The sequence below is a fragment of the Schistocerca americana genome, chromosome 4, assembly GCF_021461395.2.
Source record: "Schistocerca americana isolate TAMUIC-IGC-003095 chromosome 4, iqSchAmer2.1, whole genome shotgun sequence".
NCBI lineage: Eukaryota > Metazoa > Arthropoda > Insecta > Orthoptera > Acrididae > Schistocerca > Schistocerca americana.
This window is the reverse complement of record NC_060122.1, coordinates 852936968-852956479: the sequence shown is the minus strand read 5'-3', so window position 1 is coordinate 852956479 and position 19512 is coordinate 852936968. Positions and strand designations below refer to the sequence as shown.

Genomic DNA, 19512 nt, shown 5'->3' with positions numbered 1-19512 from the left:
GATGTTACATCAGATTTCGAAGGTTTGGACTTGATAGCGAATAATAAAATTGATGTACAAAATTTCCCTTTTTCTTCAGAAGTATTATTTTTCGTACAAAAAAGCTTATCGAAACATTTACATTAGAAAATATTAAAGTTTTCCTCAAAATTAAATTTTTCTTTGAACAATTACTCTACGAATTTCTATATCGTTTTGAAATGAAATAAACCACTTAATGCTCTTTACAGCTGCTATATTAGCATTCATGAAATCTAATATATTACTATACAAAAGATTCAACTTAATTTGCATTATTCCACAAAATTTTCTAGCAGGATAACACTAGCTTTAATCATCTCTGTGGATAAAATGTATCTTTCATTATATTATTCTCACTTTTGGGGAACATCTTTTTTACATACTTTAGCAAAAAAACACTTACTTTCTGTAGCAGCACTAGGGTAGCACATTTTTTTTTCTCGCATTTACACTTTGGTTGCTTTAAAGGCACTTCACTGTGATACAGCTTCCAGTCATCTGCCCTAGATCTGGTTTCTTACAATCTCGTATCAAGTTTTTCTAAATTTCATACCTGCAGAATACAGTAGGTCTAAGACACCTTTCTAAATTTCTGCATCCTAACTTTTCACATATACACATACCATAATTCATATTTTTGTTCTCAGATCTAAAGGGAAAACTTCCTGAATTTTAGTGTACTGAAAATTTTCTTCTTATTTTCACAAAACTCTTTTGCAAGAAAACTCTATATTCATTGAAATTCAACATCTTCTATCAAATAGTCTTATACAGTACTAATTATTTTCAGTAAAGAATGAATTAACCATTATCCAGAAATAACAACAGTACCCAAATTGGCACTATTACTTTACTCTTTTTCAAAAAATCATTATATGCATTTTATAGTGGGATAATTCCTAAGCAAGTTCCTGCTGAAAGCAGTACTTATTATGAAGCAAGTAAGCCAAAAAATTATTTTTTTAAAAATTTCCAAACATTTTCTTTACTAACTTTTCTTTTCAGAAAAATATTTACCTCACAGTTACTATTAAAAAAATATCTCATGACTCTACATAAAACAAGTTATTATGCACAAAGAATGCAAAATTACTGGAAATGTTGAAAATATTTACGCCAACGTATGTGGCTCTCAAGTTAACATCAGATACATAATCTATTTACTTACTTCTATTAGGCACTTTCCTTACCTCTTACCACAAACATCTTCCAACATCATTTCTACATGTTCTGAAAATTGCTTAGCAATCACATATTAAGGAGTAACATCATATTATTTTTTTCAGTATACCTTTTTACATCACTTTCACTCCACATTCATTCATGTTAGTCTTTAGTAATCATTTACCTCAAAAAATATCTTTTACCAGTTTTCTTATTTTCTGATGGCATTCTATGTACACTTTATATACATTATTTACTACAATAGGGAAGAAGGAAAGAAAATAGCATAAAATTCCGAATTATAGAGTTTGGTTGACAACATGAAACGAAAAGGAAATAATATTGCCAACAACTTGGGATGCCTGGTGTTCGTCATACACCTGACAATGCTAAGAATGCGCGTCCCCTGAGGACTATTAACTGCTTTTGTCCCCATCATCCTTCTGTATGTACTACTTCAAATCAATTATATTTCGCAATCCCAGAAGTTTTTGCGACTTGACGTATTCTAATTTATATGGTATGAGGCTTGGCCACAATTCTAAAGGGTCCCACATACTCATCTAGAAACTTCTTGGTTTCTGCAGTAAGCTTTTTAGATTTTTCCTGGTTTTCACCTTCACTAAATCGCCTACTTGCAAACTTGTAGAACACTCTCTCCCATCGTGTCTTCTCTTTCGTTCCAGAGCCCATATTTGCCCATGCCACCCTCTTTTTCTGCTCCATGGCCATCTTGGTAAGCGTGAGAAATTCAACTAAGTCAGATAATAAGTTATTTGGTCTGATTCCACACATTAACTCTACAGGTGCAAAACCGGTTGCTTCATGTTTCAAGTGATTAATCACCTCTTCAAAATATTCTAAGTAGCTGGCCCGAGCTGAGTGCTTCTTGTGACAATACGTCCTACAGAGACGATTTAGTTCTTTCATTATTCTTTTGCCATATTTCCCTGTGGAAAATAGGCTGAAATCTTTATATGTTCGATATTCCTTTTGTTTAAACATTCCTCAAACCTCTTGGGCACAAATTGTGGTCCATTATCTGACAACATGGCTTTCGGCACTCCAGTATTTACAAACTAATCTTTCTCTTATACTAACAATTACTTTGGATTTTGCCTTCTTTATAGGATAAAATCTAACATACTTCGTAAATCCATCTACCGGTACAAAGACATGTTCACAACCCTCCCCTAGACAGAAAAAGGGCCTAAAAGGTCCACAACTACAAGATGTAGCCTGTTTTGAGGTTCTACAGAATACATTTGTCCCTGTACAATCCTATTATTTGCTCACACCTTTTGACATCTGTCACAAGATTACAGCCATTTCTGTACCCTGTGCCACATGTTATCAGAAATTACTACCTCATTCAATTTCACAATGCATTTCCCGGCTCCATAATGCCCTTAGTTCCCATGCACATAATCTGTCAGCAAGTCCACATGTTGTTCTGGGAAACAGATGCACCATTTTTCCTCATCGTGTTTTCTTCACCTAAATAGTATCTCCTGATGTATATTGCAATATTCCACTATTTTTGGAAAATCTGGATGACCTAGCCACTTTTTACGAGTTTAAAATTGTCGTCTTGATTTTGTTCCCTTGTGAGGTTCTTACTAATGCGTTTAAGCGGTCCTTCTTCCTGTAATTGTATTGTTGCCAAAAAAACATCACTCCATTCTCGTTGTCCTAAAGGATCTACTTCCTGCCCGTTTTCTTTAACATTTCTAGGCAGTACGTTGGCTGCAATGTCCTCCGAGCCCTTTATGTACTTTATATCAAATTGCTGGAGATACATTGACCACCACCTCAGTCTCCCATGTTTTAGTTGGCATGTCTGCAAAAATATTAAGACCCTATGGTCAGTATGAACTATTGCTTTGTGGCTTAATAGGTAATGTTCAAATTTCTTTAGCCCAAATATAACTGGTAGAGCTTTCAGCTCCGAAATGCCATAGTTCTTTTCTGCCTGTTGCAATAATTGACTAGCAAACGCGATCATTTCATGAACTTGGTAAAGGCATGGCAAAGTCAGGATGGTTTAATATATGACTATTTAGCAGTGCCTCTTTAAGTTCTTCAAAGGCCCTCTGATACTCATTTGTCCATCTAAACTGTACATTTTTCTTTAATAGTTCTCTCAGACAAGGTATGTTGAATAATTGTCCAAGCACAAATTTTTGACACAATCCAGAAAGGCCAAACATACCTTCTAATTCCTTTCGGATAGTAGGTGCTAAATAATCCCTAATGGATTTAATTTTTTCAGGATTGGGCCTAATTCCTTTTCCACTACCAATATGTCCCAGGAATTTTATTTCTTTTCTAATAAACTCATTTTTTGTGTAATTTGAGTTTCATTCCACCCCTTTCTATTGCTTCTAAAACCTTATCCAACAACATTCAGTGTTCTTCCAAGTGGAAGTTGAAATCAACACATCCTCCACACAAACTGTAATTCTTCTTAAAAACTGGTCACCTAGCACTTGGGACATTGCCCTAACAAATGCACAAACACTGATGTTTAATCCAAAGGTCACCACCTTGTACTGATAGCACCTTCCCTCGAACAGGAAAGCTGTGTATTTCCTAGATTCTTTCGCTAAGGGTAGGTTCTAGTAACGACAAGTTACATCCATCAATGTGAAAAATTTTGCTACTTTAAATTTTTGCAATAATTCTTCTATATTTTCAGGCCTATCACTCTCTTGAAATATTATTTTGTTCAAAGCGCTAGCGTCCAAAACGAGCCAAATCAAACCGTGCTTTTTAGGCACCACAACCAGTGGGTTTTTATACACGCTAATTCCCCTTTCTGTAATGTCCCACATAAGCATTTTCTGAATCATATATCTTACAGCTTCTTTATGTACTTCGGCAACAGCGAATGACTTTTGGAAGAAATGTGCATCCTCTTTTACAGTTAGATAACATCCGTAATCTCGAACTAGTCCTGGCTGGTCAAACACTTCCTGATGCCTGCTCAAAATTCGTTTCAGCTCATCCTTTTGTGTTTCTGTCAAATCCAATAATCCCTCTACTTTTTCATTAATTCTTATTCGGATGTTTTCTACCTCAGAAGGTTCTACTTCCTTCCTTTCGCCATACTCATTATACCCCACAACATCCTCTTTTTTTTCTGCACTAACATATAGGCATGTCACTTTACTCGTCGGATTCATATTGCCATTTACTAATAAAAGGAATAGCTATTATTCTTTCCTACACCACAATGACTGCTTCATTATATCCAAAATCCACTTTTCCTTTGTACTTTTGTAAGAAATCTGCTCCCACCAGCATTCCCATGCCTAAGCCATTTATTATAAAAAAATTCTGGTCCAACTGTACATCGCCAATACTGACAGATAGCATAACTTCATGTTTAACTATTTTCTTACTTTTCCCTGTGGCTACAATAATATTTATGCCATTTACTGCCATTATAACCACATCCTTACTAGCAGGGAGAGCATTCACAAAACCCTGTGACAGTGCACATAAATTGGAACCACTACCAGTAAACAAGGAACCTTCTCATTAAAAATAGCAACTTCTTCTATTATAGGCTGTCCTGCAGTTTTCTCTCTGACTTCAGAATCAGGTTCATCTAACAAATCTTGCCTTACTGACTTCAGAATCACGTTCATCTAACAAATCTTGCACTACTTGACGTCTGTTGAATCCTACACCTTCTGTGGAAATTACGCACCTATTCACGGAGTCTTCTTCCTGTTTAACTGTGGCAGCTTTAATTAATCTGTCCACTACTGTCAAATCAAAACACTTCTGCAAACACTCTCCTTCTTCGATAGTAATATCGGATTCTGGAACCCTTCCTATCGTGTTGTCAGAATTATCAAAATAACCCCCTGCTTCCTCCACTTCTGTTCCTTCTTCATCACTATCAGACACTACTCCTTCTAATCTACGTAAAACTTCCTCTGCCCTCCTGTATTCTTCCTCAGGTACCTCTAATACCATTTCACCTATTATAGTGCTAATTCCACAGTTCACTGTAAGCTCCTCATCTGCATTGCAGTGCTCACTCACACTAACATCCTGTTCTGAATTGGTATTTTCTAATAGTTGCTCCTCATTACCGTGGTTCCTGGAATCGCTGTTATGATCTTTTCTTGCGCAAAAATCTACTACACTTCCCTGAAAAACACATGTTGTGATGTTAAATCTTTATGTATATCGTTCTTATTCCTAGTATTGATACTGTGTACTAAGCAGTTAGTTGGGAAAAGAGATGTATTATTTACAACAAACTTCATTAAGGACTAAATATACTGAGAAGCTGTGATTAATGTGCCCATTTCTTTTAATAGCTTTCGACATGATTTTCTTGGGTTTACACTATTCATTACTCTTATCATATGCTTCTGTACTCTAAAATTTTTTTCTCTGTTTGTGGAGTTACCTCAAAATATGATACCATATGACATAATGGAGTGAAAATAAGCAAAATATGCCAGTTTTTTTATATTTATATCTCCTATGTCTGACATCATTCGCAGTGCAAACACAGACTTGTTTAGGCGCTTTAGCAGTTCATTAGTATGTTGCTCCCAACTGAATTTATTATCAAGTTGTAATCCCAAGAATTTTACACTCTCAACTTCTCCTATTTCCATGTTGTCATATTTTATACACACACCAGAAGGAAATCTCTTGAAAGTTCTGAACTGCATATAGTGGGTCTTTTCAAAGTTTAATGACAGTGAATTGGCTATGCACCACTTATTAATGCCAGTAAAAATTTGATTAGCTGCCCTTTCTAAATTTATATTTGATTTACTTTTTATTGCAGTGTTTGTATCGTCAGCATATAAGACAAACTTGGCATCTGGTAAGGTAACAGATGACAGGTCATTAATATACACAAGAAACAGTAGTGGACCTAGGATGTAACCTTGGAGAACACCACATGTAATTTCTTCCCAGTCAGATGATGTCTGATTGTCTACTGCTGAAGTGTTATGTAATGACACCCTTTGTTTTCTATTAGTAAGATAGGACTGAAACCACTTTGCAGCACTACCAGTGACGCCATAATATTTTAATTTACTTAAAAGAATGCTGTGATTCACACAGTCAAACGCCTTTGACAGATCACAGAATAAGCCAGTTGCCTCTAATTTGTTGTCCAATGAATTAAGGACATTTTCGTTGTAAGTGTAAATAGTTTCTCAATATCAGAACCCTTAAGAAACCCAAACTGTGACTTTGACAGTTATTTTCACTAAGGTGCTTAAGTACACGCTTGAACATACCCTTTTCAAAGATTTTTGAAAAAGCTGGCAAAAGTGAGATCAGTCGGTAATTTGATGGCATTTATTTGTCCCCTTTCTTGTGACAAGGTATAACTTCAGCATATTTAAGCCAGTCCAGGAATGTTCCTTTGACGATTGATTGATTACACAAATAACTTAAGATATGACTAAGCTCACATGAACACTCGTCATTTCTGATCCTAGTGTTTTTATTTTATTGCTGGATGTATTTATCTTCTTCTCATAATGCAGGTGTTTAGATTTCTGGATAGCCTTCTTCAATATTTTGCAGTAATTTTTGTAATCAGCTATAATGCTAGTATCAAAGGTGTCCCTACGTATCAGATAGTGTTTCCTTTTTGTCTCACGTGATATCTTTATCCCTTGTGTGATCCATGGTTTCTTATTAGACATCTGCTTAATTTGAGTTACCTTCAGGGGGCACCGAGCGAGGTGGCGCAGTGGTTAAACACTGGACTCGCATTCGGAAGGACGACGGTTCAATCCCGCGTCCGGCCATCCTGATTTAGGTTCTCCGTGATTTCCCTAAATCGTTCCAGGCAAATGCCGGGATGGTTCCTTTCAAAGGGCACGGCCGACTTCCTTCCCCGTCCTTCCCTAATCCGATGAGACCGATGACCTCGCTGTCTGGTCTCCTTCCCCAAAACAACCCAACCCCAACCCAACCTTCAGGGGAAAACAATTTTCAAATAAGGTGCTAACTTTATCAATGAATGTTTTGTATTTTCCATTTGTGTCTTGCATGCTGTAAACATGCATCCAATTAATTTCTTTGAGAAATCTCCTAAATTTCTCAGTTTTTGACTGTTTTATTGCCCTTCTGTATTCAGTTCTGATAGATGTTTTACCCTGACAATTTTCAAAATTTAATGTTAGGTGTTGCATGTCATGGTCAGATAGCCCATTTACTACTGACAGAGCACCGTGTGTGCACAAAATGATGGGCAGCGCCTCATGGCAGCAAGTAGACACGCAGCGCGCAAGTGGGAGAAGACGGCAAACGATAAATCGCAACAGCACTAGGTGGAAGAATCCAGTGATCGAAAAGAAGACCGTTGTTGTTTAATGTCGGAAAAAATCGGATTCCATATCTTACTTACAGGAAAACCTTTATCCCTGTTAGTAATATTACTTGATAATCTAATTTCAGTGGATTCTTGAAGAACACATTCCCAATAGCAAAAAGCAGGAGAGATCAATTGTGTCTTGTCGTACATCATCCTGTGTCCTTCATTAAGGCAGTGTTCCACCACTGCCGACTTCTCAGGCTGGAACAACCGAGTGTGCCGATAATGTTCCGCACACCGGTCCTGAATAGTTCGAATAGTTTGACCAATATACTTCTTTCCACAGTGACACAAAATTTCATAAACCCCGGGCTTCCTCCAGTCCAAATTATCTTTAACTGAGCCAAGAAGGGCTCTAGTCTTGGCCACTGCCGTAAACACACTTTTAATATAATATTTTCTTAAAATTCTTGAAATTGTGGATGATATACTTCCCGCCAAGGGTAAATAAGCAACAGTTTCAAAAGCATCCTCTATTGGTGAAAAGAGCTTATGCCAATTCTGACGAGCAACATTTGAAAGAAGAACTTGATCATTTCAAGATTAAAATGAATCTTCAAATGATTAAAATGAATCTTCAAATGATCAAGTTCTTCTTTCAAATGTTGCTCGTCAGAATTGGCATAAGCTCTTTTCACCAATAGAGGATGCTTTAGAAACTGTTGCTTATTTACCCTTGGCGGGAAGTACATCATCCACAATTTCAAGAATTTTAAGAAAATATTATATTAAAAGTGTGTTTATGCCAGTGGCCAAGACTAGAGCCCTTACTGCCTCAGTTAAAGATAATTTGGGCTTGAGGATGCCCGGGGTTTATGAAATTTCGTGTCACTGTGGAAAGAAATACATTGGTCAAACTGTTCGAACTATTCAGGACCGGTGTGTGGAACATAAACGGCACACTCAGTTGTTCCAACTTGAGAAGTCGGCAGTGGCGGAACACTGCCTTAATGAAGGACACAGCATGATGTATGACAAGACACAATTGATTTCTCCTGTTTCTCACTATTGGGAATGTTTTCTTAAAGAATCCATTGAAATTAGATTATCACTGTTAATAAAGGTTTTCCTCTAAGTAAGATATGGAATCCAATTTTGTCCGACATTAAACAACAATGTATTATGTTAGAGTATAATGACTTTTCTGGAGACTAGAAATCTACTCTGTAGGAATCAGCATGGGTTTCGAAAAAGACGATCGTGTGAAACCCAGCTTGCGCTATTCGTCCACGAGACTCAGAGGGCCATAGACACAGGTTCCCAGGTAGATGCCGTGTTTCTTGACTTCCGCAAGGCCTTTGATACAGTTCCCGACAGTCGTTTAATGAACAAAGCAAGAGCATATGGACTATCAGACCAATTGTGTGATTGGATTGCAGAGTTCCTAGATAACAGAACGCAGCATGTCATTCTCAATTGAGAGAAGTCTTCTGAAGTAAGAGTGATTTCAGGTGTGCCACAGGGGAGTGTTGTAGGACCGTTGCTATTCACAATACACATAAATGACCTTGTGGATGACATCAGAAGTTCACTGAGGCTTTTTGCAGATGATGCTGTAGTATATCGAGAGGTTGTAACAACGGAAAATTGTACTGAACTGCAGGAGGATCTGCAACGAATTGACGCATGGTTAAGGGAATGGCAATTGAATCTCAATCTAGACAAGTGTAATGTGCTGCGAATACATAGAAAGAAAGATCCTTTATCATTTAGCTACAATATAGCAGGTCAGGAACTGGAAGCAGTTCATTCCATAAATTATCTGAGGAGTGATTTAAAATGGAATGACCATATAAAATTAATTGTCGGTAAAGCAGATGCCAGACTGAGATTCATTGGAAGAATACTAAGGAAATGCAATCCAAAAACAAAGGAAGTAGGTTACAGTACACTTGTTCGCCCACTGCTTGAATACTGGTCACCAGTGTGGGATCCGTACCAGATAGGGTTGATAGAAGAGATAGAGAAGATCCAACGGAGAGCAGTGCGCTTCGTTACAGGATCATTTAGTAATCGCGAAAGCGTTACGGAGATGATAGATAAACTCCAGTGGAAGACTCTGCAAGAAAGACGCTCAGTAGCTCAATACGGACTATAGTTGAAGTTTCGAGAACATACCTTCACCGAGGAGTCATGCAGTATATTGCTCCCTCCTACGTATATCTCGCAAAGAGACCCTGAGGATAAAATCAGAGAGATTAGAGCCCACACAGAGGCATACCAACAATCTTTCTTTCCATGAGCAATACGAGACTGGAATAGAAAGAGAACAGATAGAGGTACTGTCCACCACACACCGTCAGGTGGCTTGCGGAGTATGGATGTAGATGTAGATCTCGTGCACGCGCGGTGCTCTGTCCGTGGTGTATAAAGGTTTCCGTCATTGCGGCTGGAATTCAGTTCCGGCGAGGTAGTGCACAAACATTAACTCACCTGAAGATGGCGGCTAGCTGGTCCGCCAAAATATTGTGTCTGGACGACGACATGACCTGGCTGCAAACCTATGAAGAATATCAACCGGCTGTTACTGTTGAAACTCCTGGATCACCTGTGGATGGAGAAGGAAATACCATGAGATTGAAGAGTACCTTTTTTCCTCTCAGGAAGACCATTCTTCCAAACAGTGTTCAGTATCATATTTTGCTGGCCTCTTAGCACATAAAGTGCATCCAGAAGTATGGTTTGAAATATAGGGAGGTACTTACTTCTAGCAGTGACATCCAGGAGGGGAGAGATGCGTTTCTTCTCCATAAAAATAATAATTATGGAAAGGATGGAGTGCTACTCGCCATAAAGTTGACACAATGACACATTGAGTTGCAGACAGACTGTTACACATTAGGCTTTCGGCAAAAGCCTTCATCAGAAAACAAAAACACACACGCGCGCGCGCACACACACACACACACACACACACACACACACACACACACACACACACACACACACCATGCTGGCTGCTCAGGCCAGACTGAAACAGAAATGTGTTGAATGGTAGCAACAATCCATAGAGCGACAGGGAAGTGGTAGGAATAGCAGGGTATGATTGACGGAGGAGGAAACAGTGCTACCTGGCCGAGTGTGAAGGTACTAGTTGGTGGCCAGACAAGGCTACCTGGTGCAGTCTCAGGAGGCTGTGGGTAAGGGAGGGGGGAAATAGAGAGTGTAACAGAAAGGAGCAGAGAAGGTGAAAAAGTTGGTGGTTACATTGGCAGAGAGCAGTGCACAATGAGGGTGAGAAGATTTGTGTTAGGAGGAGCTGATAGGACGGACGGGGCAGAAACTGTTGTGTGCAGATTGTGGGGACAGTTGGTTGCCGTATGTTGAGGCCAAGGTGATTTCGAGAGTGGAGAATGTGTTGTAAGGAAAACTCCAACCTGTGCAGTTTGTAAAGGCTGGTGGTGCAGGAGAGGATCCAGATGGCATGGTATGTGAAGCAGCCATTGTGATCAAGCCTGTTATGTTCAGCTGTATGCTTTGCTCTTGGCCACAGTTTGCTGGTGGCCATTTTTTGTGATTGATAGCTGGTTGGTAATGATACCAATAAACCGAGCAACGATTACAACAGAGCTGGTACATGACATGACTGCTTTGACAGGTGGCCTGGCCTCTGATGGGATAGGGTACGCCTATGACAGGACTGGGCTAGGAAGTGCTGGGTGGTTTGATTGGGCATACCTTGCACCTTTTCCAGGGGAATGGGATTGGGAGTGGGATGGGGATGGACTAGGATGCTGTGGATCTTGTGGTGGTGACAGAACATCACTTTATGAAGGTGGACCTTGGACAGGATATCCCACATATCAGGGCAATATGATAGATAATTGAAGCCCTGACAAAAGATGTGTTTCAGTTGTTCCAGTCCAGGGTATTATTGGCTGATAAAGTGGTGACACTCTTTTGTAGCTGGCTCTTGGGGGGTGGCAGGAGAATTTGGTGCTTGCAGGGAATATGGCAGAGGAAATCTCTGTGGACTAGGTCTGGGGGGATAGCGCCTACCTGTGAAGGCACTTGTGTGACCTCCAGCATCCCGGACAAGTGAGCTGCCGTCACTGCTGATACGCAATCCCTTAGTGGCTAGGCTGTGTGGAAGGGTAGCTGTCAAAATGCAGGTACTGTTGGTAGTTGGTGCGTTTAGCGTGGACAGCGGCGCAGATGGAGCTATCAGAGAGGAGGAGGTTAATGACCAGGACGGTGGCATGCTGGGTTGAGGAGGACCAAGTGAAGTGGATGAGAGAGAAGGTGTTGAGTTTGTGAAGGAATGGGGGTATGGTGTGTTGGGCCTGAGCCCAGATCGTGAAGATATCATACTGAACCACATACATCCTAGAACAACCTCTGCTCCCTCCACAAGATGCTGCTACTGTTTAATCCTGACTATATACTTCACATCTCTGAAATTGGGTCCCTTCCACTCCAGCACCTGGAAGAGCACTAGAAACTTGCTGAATTCCTACTGCCACCTTGGGGCATTGCTATTGGACCCCTATCTTATCCACAGTGTTCCTCCTCGTCAACCGTCATAGCACCAAGACGCTATCTAGCTGACCTTTCAAACTTGCCACATCCCCCAAAGCTGCTTCCAACAATCCACTAAAATCAGAGCTGAACCACTCCCAGAACACTGTTATTAACTTTTGTACCAAAATCATTAGCTCCCCACAGATGTTTCAGTGCTATCCAAAGACATCGCCTTTAGCCCTAACCAAATTTATTAATGACCTACTCTCCTTCTCCTGATGGAGATAACTGCCTGCCTGCATCTCAATGGGTCATATTTACGGTGAGTAGTAGTCTATCCTCTCGATAATTGTATATTCCAACATGGACTTTCCATTGTTTTATTTTCCACAAAAATTACGTAACTGGCAATTTTTGTGTTTCTTCGGCTGAACTCAGAGCTCAAACTGGCGAGTTCACCAATGTTTTTGAAATGTCGGTACAGGTATATGAATTCTAGTCTGTAAAGTTTATTTGCAAGACAAAATAAAGTTTAAGGTTCTTAACTACTTGAAACCAGCACTTGAAAAATTTCACTAGCTGGATTACAAGGTATGTGGAGAACACAGACCTTTTATTTTAAACCATTTTGCTGAATGCAAACTGTATTATGGCTACAGAACAATGTTCAAACATTAATTTACCAAAAGCCTCTCAAAACTTAAGGGACTAAAAAATATGTAGTTTATTTATATTGTGTTGAAACACCAAAAGGTCAGTTCTCTACGCTTTTCTATTTCATTGCCTTTTTCCTGCATCACTCTAACCCACTTGCCTGAAAGGAAGTAATAAATTAAATCTGAACAAAACAGTACATTTTGTTACAGGAGTTGATGTGCTTACAGCATAATGATGATGTTCTCTCTTGTGTGTGTGTGTGTGTGTGTGTGTGTGTGTGTGTGTGTTTAAATCTCCATAAAAAATTACATTTCTAGTAACTGGTGCTATTTATTCTTTTTCAGATCAGATACAGGCTTTGTACGAGTCTCGTGAGGAATTTCACAGATCTCAAGTTAAAGAGAAAACCCAACGAAGGATAAATGTGGACGACACTATCCTGGTGACCATCGTTAATAATGTAAGGCAATTGATGTAAATAGCCAGGCACCTGTTTTTCTAATTTTGCTCATTTTAATAATATGAATGAACTCTTTTTCATAAAAACCTAGAATTGTGTCTAACAAGGGAATGGTCCAATCTAATATGTCAAAACCTATCCTGAGAAATTTTCCCACAGGAGGAATACACTGAAAGAAACGCACTGTCAAAATGTTAGCTGTGAAAGTGCACGCTAAGTATAAAATTAAGTCACTCAGCAGGCATGAGATCTGGAGAACAAGCAGACACAGCCGTGACAAGAGAATGTAGTACCACATAGTGCGAAGTCCAAAGTGAACACACACACACACACACACACACACACACACACACACACACACACACACACGAATTTTAAGCACTTACACCATACCACGAAGTCTCAAGTTAATACCCCCCTCCCCCCATTGTTCATATTAATGACAGCTAAACTGTTGCAGTTGTAATTGTGAAACAAGTTACTGGCAGCGAAAACTAAGGCGTAGCACAGTTCTTACGATAACTTTTGAATAAGTTTATTTTACTAACAATAAACAGTTCCTTGTTTATTTCCTGTAGTTGTCAAACATGCGAATGTGTACTGGATGATGCAAACAAAGGAAAATTAATGCATTCCGGCACTTCACAGTAATTACCAGGTTATTTAGACAATGTTGGAACAGAGTAAGAAATGGTTGTGGCTGTTGTCCTGCATAAAGTGTTGCTTACGAGGCGCACCTACCTCGCCAGATTCACAAAACGTGATGATGATGCAGAACGACAGTGCACAAATGGCGTAAGTTTAGCTATACTGTTACATCAATAAACCTAGATTATATTGCCTGGTCATTTTCTGAAAAATTCTTAACACTGTTGAAAAACTTCTTTATTGAGGGGCTGAGTCACACAATTAGTCCAGAATGGAAACCTAATTATGTTGATAGCCTTTTGGTCATCCTCCTAATTACAGAGGTGTCCTTATGTCCAGGCCAAGAGTCCAGCAAAAGCAACGAATTATTTTCTGCAACTGATAAGAAGATATTTCAGATGTGGTATTGAAAATTATTCTCTCCTATTTTTCCAGATTTTGCTACACTGATTACAAGATATCTGCAACTAAACAGTGCTTTTATTAATTTTTGGCCATAATTTGCCTTCGAGGTTACTGAAGGTGGATGTAAAGCTGCGGAAACTGTAATCCAGTGATACTTATCACTGTAATTATATAACAATACATTATATTATTAGTGGCATTATTGTATATGAATGTGTCATGGCATCCATCAACTGCACAAGCTACTCTTGTCATATTTTATTTATTTATTTCCCCCCTTGAAATACACAGTGTTTTAGGGGATAACAAGGAGCTACGAATTCGTCTACAGTACTACCTATTAATGACATCTCCTTTAGACATTTACATGAAGTAAGCTTCATTATTTTGCAACTTCCTTTCCTGTGTAATTTTCTGAATCTGCTTAACCAATTCAAAGAAGCCTGGAAGTCAGTAATGCTCATCTCACTTGCAATTCAGAGGCCCAGTTGCATAGAACTCCCTCGTTTGAATAGTTTGTCTTCCACACTTTTGCAGGCTATATCTTGGGGCATATTTCGTACTGCATGTAAGTATTTTTTTTACATTTATACAATTCCAGTACGAAAGAAACTAGCTTTGCGGACAGTGTAATTTTAAGTGTTTTCTCCCTCCTTAATTTAACGAAATAATTTCCAGCCTTTTCTTTTTCACTGAGAGCTATTACCATGTCTCCCTTGGGCTAGGAAGTACTGTACTTTTGCTCTGGACTTCGTAACAATCATTGTTCTAACTACAGTTCACAGAATCGTCAGAGTTACTTCCTCATTCTTCTAATGTTTCCATAACTTTTAATGACATTTTGACATCATTCAAATGAATGTTCAAGAAATTAACTAATATATAAAAAACTTTTAGTCCTTTGAGAGAAGAAGGTGATTTAGATTGCATAATACTTTCATCTTATTTTATCTTTGTGAGGATGAAAATGTTAATTGGATACTCTGGAACTTACACACAGACAAATGCTGTTAGCAAGCATATACTAAGAAAACACAAAATTAATTCAGTCGTACCTCTTAGCATACGAATGCATTGTGCCTTGTCATTTGTTTACTGATGTACCGTCAATCAAGGATGTGTGTTTGACACAACGCATGTGCACTGTCCGCTACAGTTCTGGTAGGCGTGCACGTGTTTCCAGTCACCTGGCAAGCTACGAATTTAACAATTTCCAACATTTAAAAAAAAATACTTGTAGTGTGTCTTAGCAGCTAAAACTCTGACATTGTGTTTTTTAGGTGTATTTGTTCCATATGAAAATATTTCAGACCAGATTTCAAAATGTTGGGTTGGACTATTCCCTTGGAAGTATAAGGGTAGATTGTTGATAAAATTATAATATGGTATCCAAATATAAGTGTTGATTTTTACCAGTTTTTTCCCACTCAGTGTTGAAAATGTGACATAAATATTAGTACAAAGTCAATAATTTATATTTTTTTGTGAAACTAATAAGACACTAACTTAGAGATGAAGCAGCAAACATATATTTGTAGTGTTTATGTAAGAAAATTAAGATTTTGAATCCCTTGGCTGTTTATTCCCAAACAGATTATCATAACTGTTCACACTGCACTCTCTGTTGTCTGTTGCCAGTTGAACATCATGGCCAAAAAGCCCCTTTCAAACGGGATAAACATTCCCTAGTAACCAGTGCTGACAGGCAAATTAGAGTTAATGTTAAGTGTCGTTCAGATTAGTTTTTCATTTAGTAATTCATTTAAGCTCACCAGACGATTAACTTCCTTTATAAAATCTATAGTATTTTGGAACTTAATATGTGTTGCCTAACTATTTTATTTGTTGTGTTTGTAATGAAATTTAAATTCATTTAATCCCACTGTGGGACCTATTAATTTACATATATGTTTATTTACATACAGTACTACCGAAATTCCTATAATGAAGACTGTAGTCATCAGGGAAGTCTACTAAGTGATTGGAGGACTGATGAGGAAGAGAGGGAAATCCGACAAGACCAGTTGTATAGGTGCCGCGACCATCACCGTGGATATTTAAAAGAAGTTTCTACAGTGAGGCAGAAGTATAGAAGTAAGTGCTTCCACCCACTCTTCCACCATCACCACCCACATCAGTTCTCCCTTTTGTTGCTGTTAAAATAATTACAAATATCTGTTTAGACGGTTCAAGAATTATGAGGAAGATGGATTGCTACTCACTGTAAAGTTTACACATCGAGTTGCAGACACAGACAACGAAAAGACTGTTACACACTTAGCTTTTGGCCAAAGCCTTCGTCAGAAAAGAAAGGAAAATGTATACACATATTGACACAAGCAGGTACACTTCACTCACACGTGACTGCTACCTCCAGCCCCTCTAACCAGATTGCAACTGTTGCCTTGAACAAAAGCAGCAATTGGGAGTGGGGCAGAGAAGGGGCAGAGATAGCTGGGTACAGTTGGAGGGTGAGACGAATGCTGTCGAGTGGAGTGAGCTGAGCTGGGCCTATAAGGTGTTGGCACAAGGCTCCCCGGTGTAGCATTGGGAGGCTATGAGGGAGAGGGAGCAGAAAAGGTGAGGAGCGGAGAGGGGTAGATGTGTGCGTTTGCAGAGAGCGACACACAGTGAGGGTAAGAGGATGCGAATTAGGAGGACGTGATAGGACAGAGGGAGTGGAAACTGGTGGGTGGTGGTGTGGGACCGTATGTTACCATAAGTTGAGGCCAGGATGATTTCAGTAGCAAAGAATGTGTTGCAAGGATAACCTCCATCTGCACAGTTCAGAACAGTTCATGGTGGAGGGAAGGATCCATATGACAAACGTGAAGCAGGCATTGAAAACGAGCATGTTATGTTCAGCTGCATGTTGTGCCACAGGGTGGTCTACTTTGCTCTTGGCCAGAGTTTGGCAGTGTCCATTCATCCTTGTGGACAACTAGTTGGTAGTCATACCAATATAAAAAGCTCTGCAATGACTGCAGCAGAGCTGGTACATGACATGGCTGCTGTCACAGGTGGCCCAGCCTCTGAGAAGGTAGGATAAGCCTTTGACAGAACTGGAATATGAAGTGCTGGGTGGGTGGATTGGGCAGGTTTTGCACCTGCGTCTTCCACAGGAGTATGATCCTTGTGGCAAGGGGTTGGGATTGGGAGTGGCAAAGAGATGGACTAGGATGTTTTGAAGCTTTAGTGGACGATGGAACATCACCTTGAGGGGTGTAAATGATCTTGGATAGGATTTCCCTGATATCAGGGCATGATGGTAGACAATAAAAGCACTGGTGAAGGATGTGGTTCAGTTGTTCCAGTCTGGGATGGTATTGGGTGACGAAGGGGCACTCCTTTGTTGCTGATTCTTGTCAGTGATGGGAGGATTGGGGGTGTGTGGGGATATGGTATGGTAAATCTGTTTGCAGATTATGTCTGGGGTATTGTGCCTGTCTGTGAATGCCTTTGTGAGAGCTTGAGCAGACTGGGCAAGGGAGTTCTTGTCACTGCAGATACACCGTCTCTGGGTGGCCAGGCTGTACATAAGGGATTTTTTAGTGTGGGAGCAGTGGCAGGTATCGGAAATGCATATGCTGTTTGTGATTGATGGGTTTAATGTGGACAGAGGTGTGCATGAAGACATCAAAGAGTGCCCACGAAGGTAGCATGCTGGGTTGAAGAAGACCAGGTGAAGGGAATGGGGAGAAGGTGTTGAGGTTGTGAAGGAATGAGGATAGGATGTCTGGGCCCTGAGACTGGTTAGTGAACCTGAACCAGACTAGGATTTTGGTTTTCTGGGAGGCTACGAAGGTTTCCGTTTGATGACCCATAAACAGATTGGCATAGTTGCAGTTATTGCACAGCTTTTTGTATTGGCAGGTCTACCAACTAGCTGTCCACCAGTATGAATGGCCACAACCAAACTATGGCCAAGAGCGAAATGGACCAGCCTGTGGCAAGGCTTGTAGCAGAATATAACATGCTTTATTTCAATGGGTGCTTCACAATTCCGACCAACTTGATCCTTCCCTTTACCGCCAACTTTCCAGAACTGAACAGTTGGGATTTACCCTTGCAGCTCATTCTCTGCTCCCAATCTCATTTACAGCTCATTCCCTGCTCCCAATCTCATTTACAGCTCATTCTCCGCTCCCAATCCCATTTCAGCCTCAACATATGATAACTTACTGTCCTTACACCCTCCACCCAACAGTTTCTGCCCCCTCTGTCTTACAACCTCCTACCAATTGATGCCGCTTTGCCTTCACTGCGCCCGTTCTCTGCCAACGCACCCACTAGTCTTTTCCCCTCTCTGCTCCTCTGCTTTTCTGCTCCCCCTTTCTCATCTGCCACAGCCTCGCAGTACTTTGTCAGGTAGCCTTGTCCTGATACCTTATAGCCACAGGTTGCTCACCTGACAGTTCACCTCTCCCTCCAACTGTACCCAGCTCTCTTTTTCCCTTCCCTGCACCACTCTAGATTGCTGCTTTCGTTCAACACAACACTTACTGTCTGGCTGGAGATAGTGGTCATGTGTGTATGTGATGTACCTGCTAGTGAGAATGTGTGCTTTTTCCTTTCTTTTCTGAAGAAGGGTTTGGCCAAAAGCTAAATGTGTAACAGTCTTTTCATTGTGCCTATGAGTAACTCAGCATGTCATCTTTATGGTGAGCAGCAATCTATCTTTTTCATAATTGTTGATTTTCTGACCTGGACTTTCCATTGTAATTATCACTGAATACAAAGACATAAGTATTCTCAGCTGAAAATACAGGTGGTGGTGGTTGTTGTTGAATGAGAGACAGTATGTTTAATAGAGTTAAGTGTAGTTCCCATGATATAAACCAACTGAAATTTGATTGAGGTTTTTTATTTTTAGTGAAACCATCTAAATTACGAGAACCAGTAAACTGTTATGAAGAGCTGTATGTACAGAAAAAGTGGTTTGAAGATAGTGTAAATGTAAGTATGTTTCGTGTACTGGTATATAAAGTTTTCTGTGTTTCAGAAATGTGCTGTGCTAAATGTAAATTATGCATTTCCATAATTTCTTTTATGCCCTTAACAAGTTTTACCACAAGATTTCATATGTTTTGTGATAGTATATAGAACAAGAACACATGGTTGTTAATCAATAATCATAAAACATATTTGGGTCCAGAAGCAATATTAAAGCACATTTCGTACAGTGCAAAGTGATAAATTTTTATACAGTTTGAAGAGTTTCCCAGAGAAGAATATTTGTATTAGATACGTACAATTCTTACCAGTGTTTCATCCCGTCCATTAAGTCTCCTCTGACCAGGGGTTGTGGATGACTTTTCTGTAACTC

The 19512-nt window shown here is 39.6% G+C and overlaps 1 protein-coding gene across 1 annotated transcript in view; it reads left to right on the top strand.

The window, feature by feature from the left end:
* The window catches only part of LOC124612896, a 155554-nt gene that overhangs the window by 99027 nt on the left and 37015 nt on the right, over nt 1-19512 (top strand). The window contains exons 5-7 of the mRNA XM_047141358.1: nt 13018-13133; nt 16112-16280; nt 19060-19142. Coding sequence (XP_046997314.1) covers nt 13018-13133; nt 16112-16280; nt 19060-19142 — 368 coding nt within the window. The remainder of the gene's footprint in view (nt 1-13017; nt 13134-16111; nt 16281-19059; nt 19143-19512) is intronic.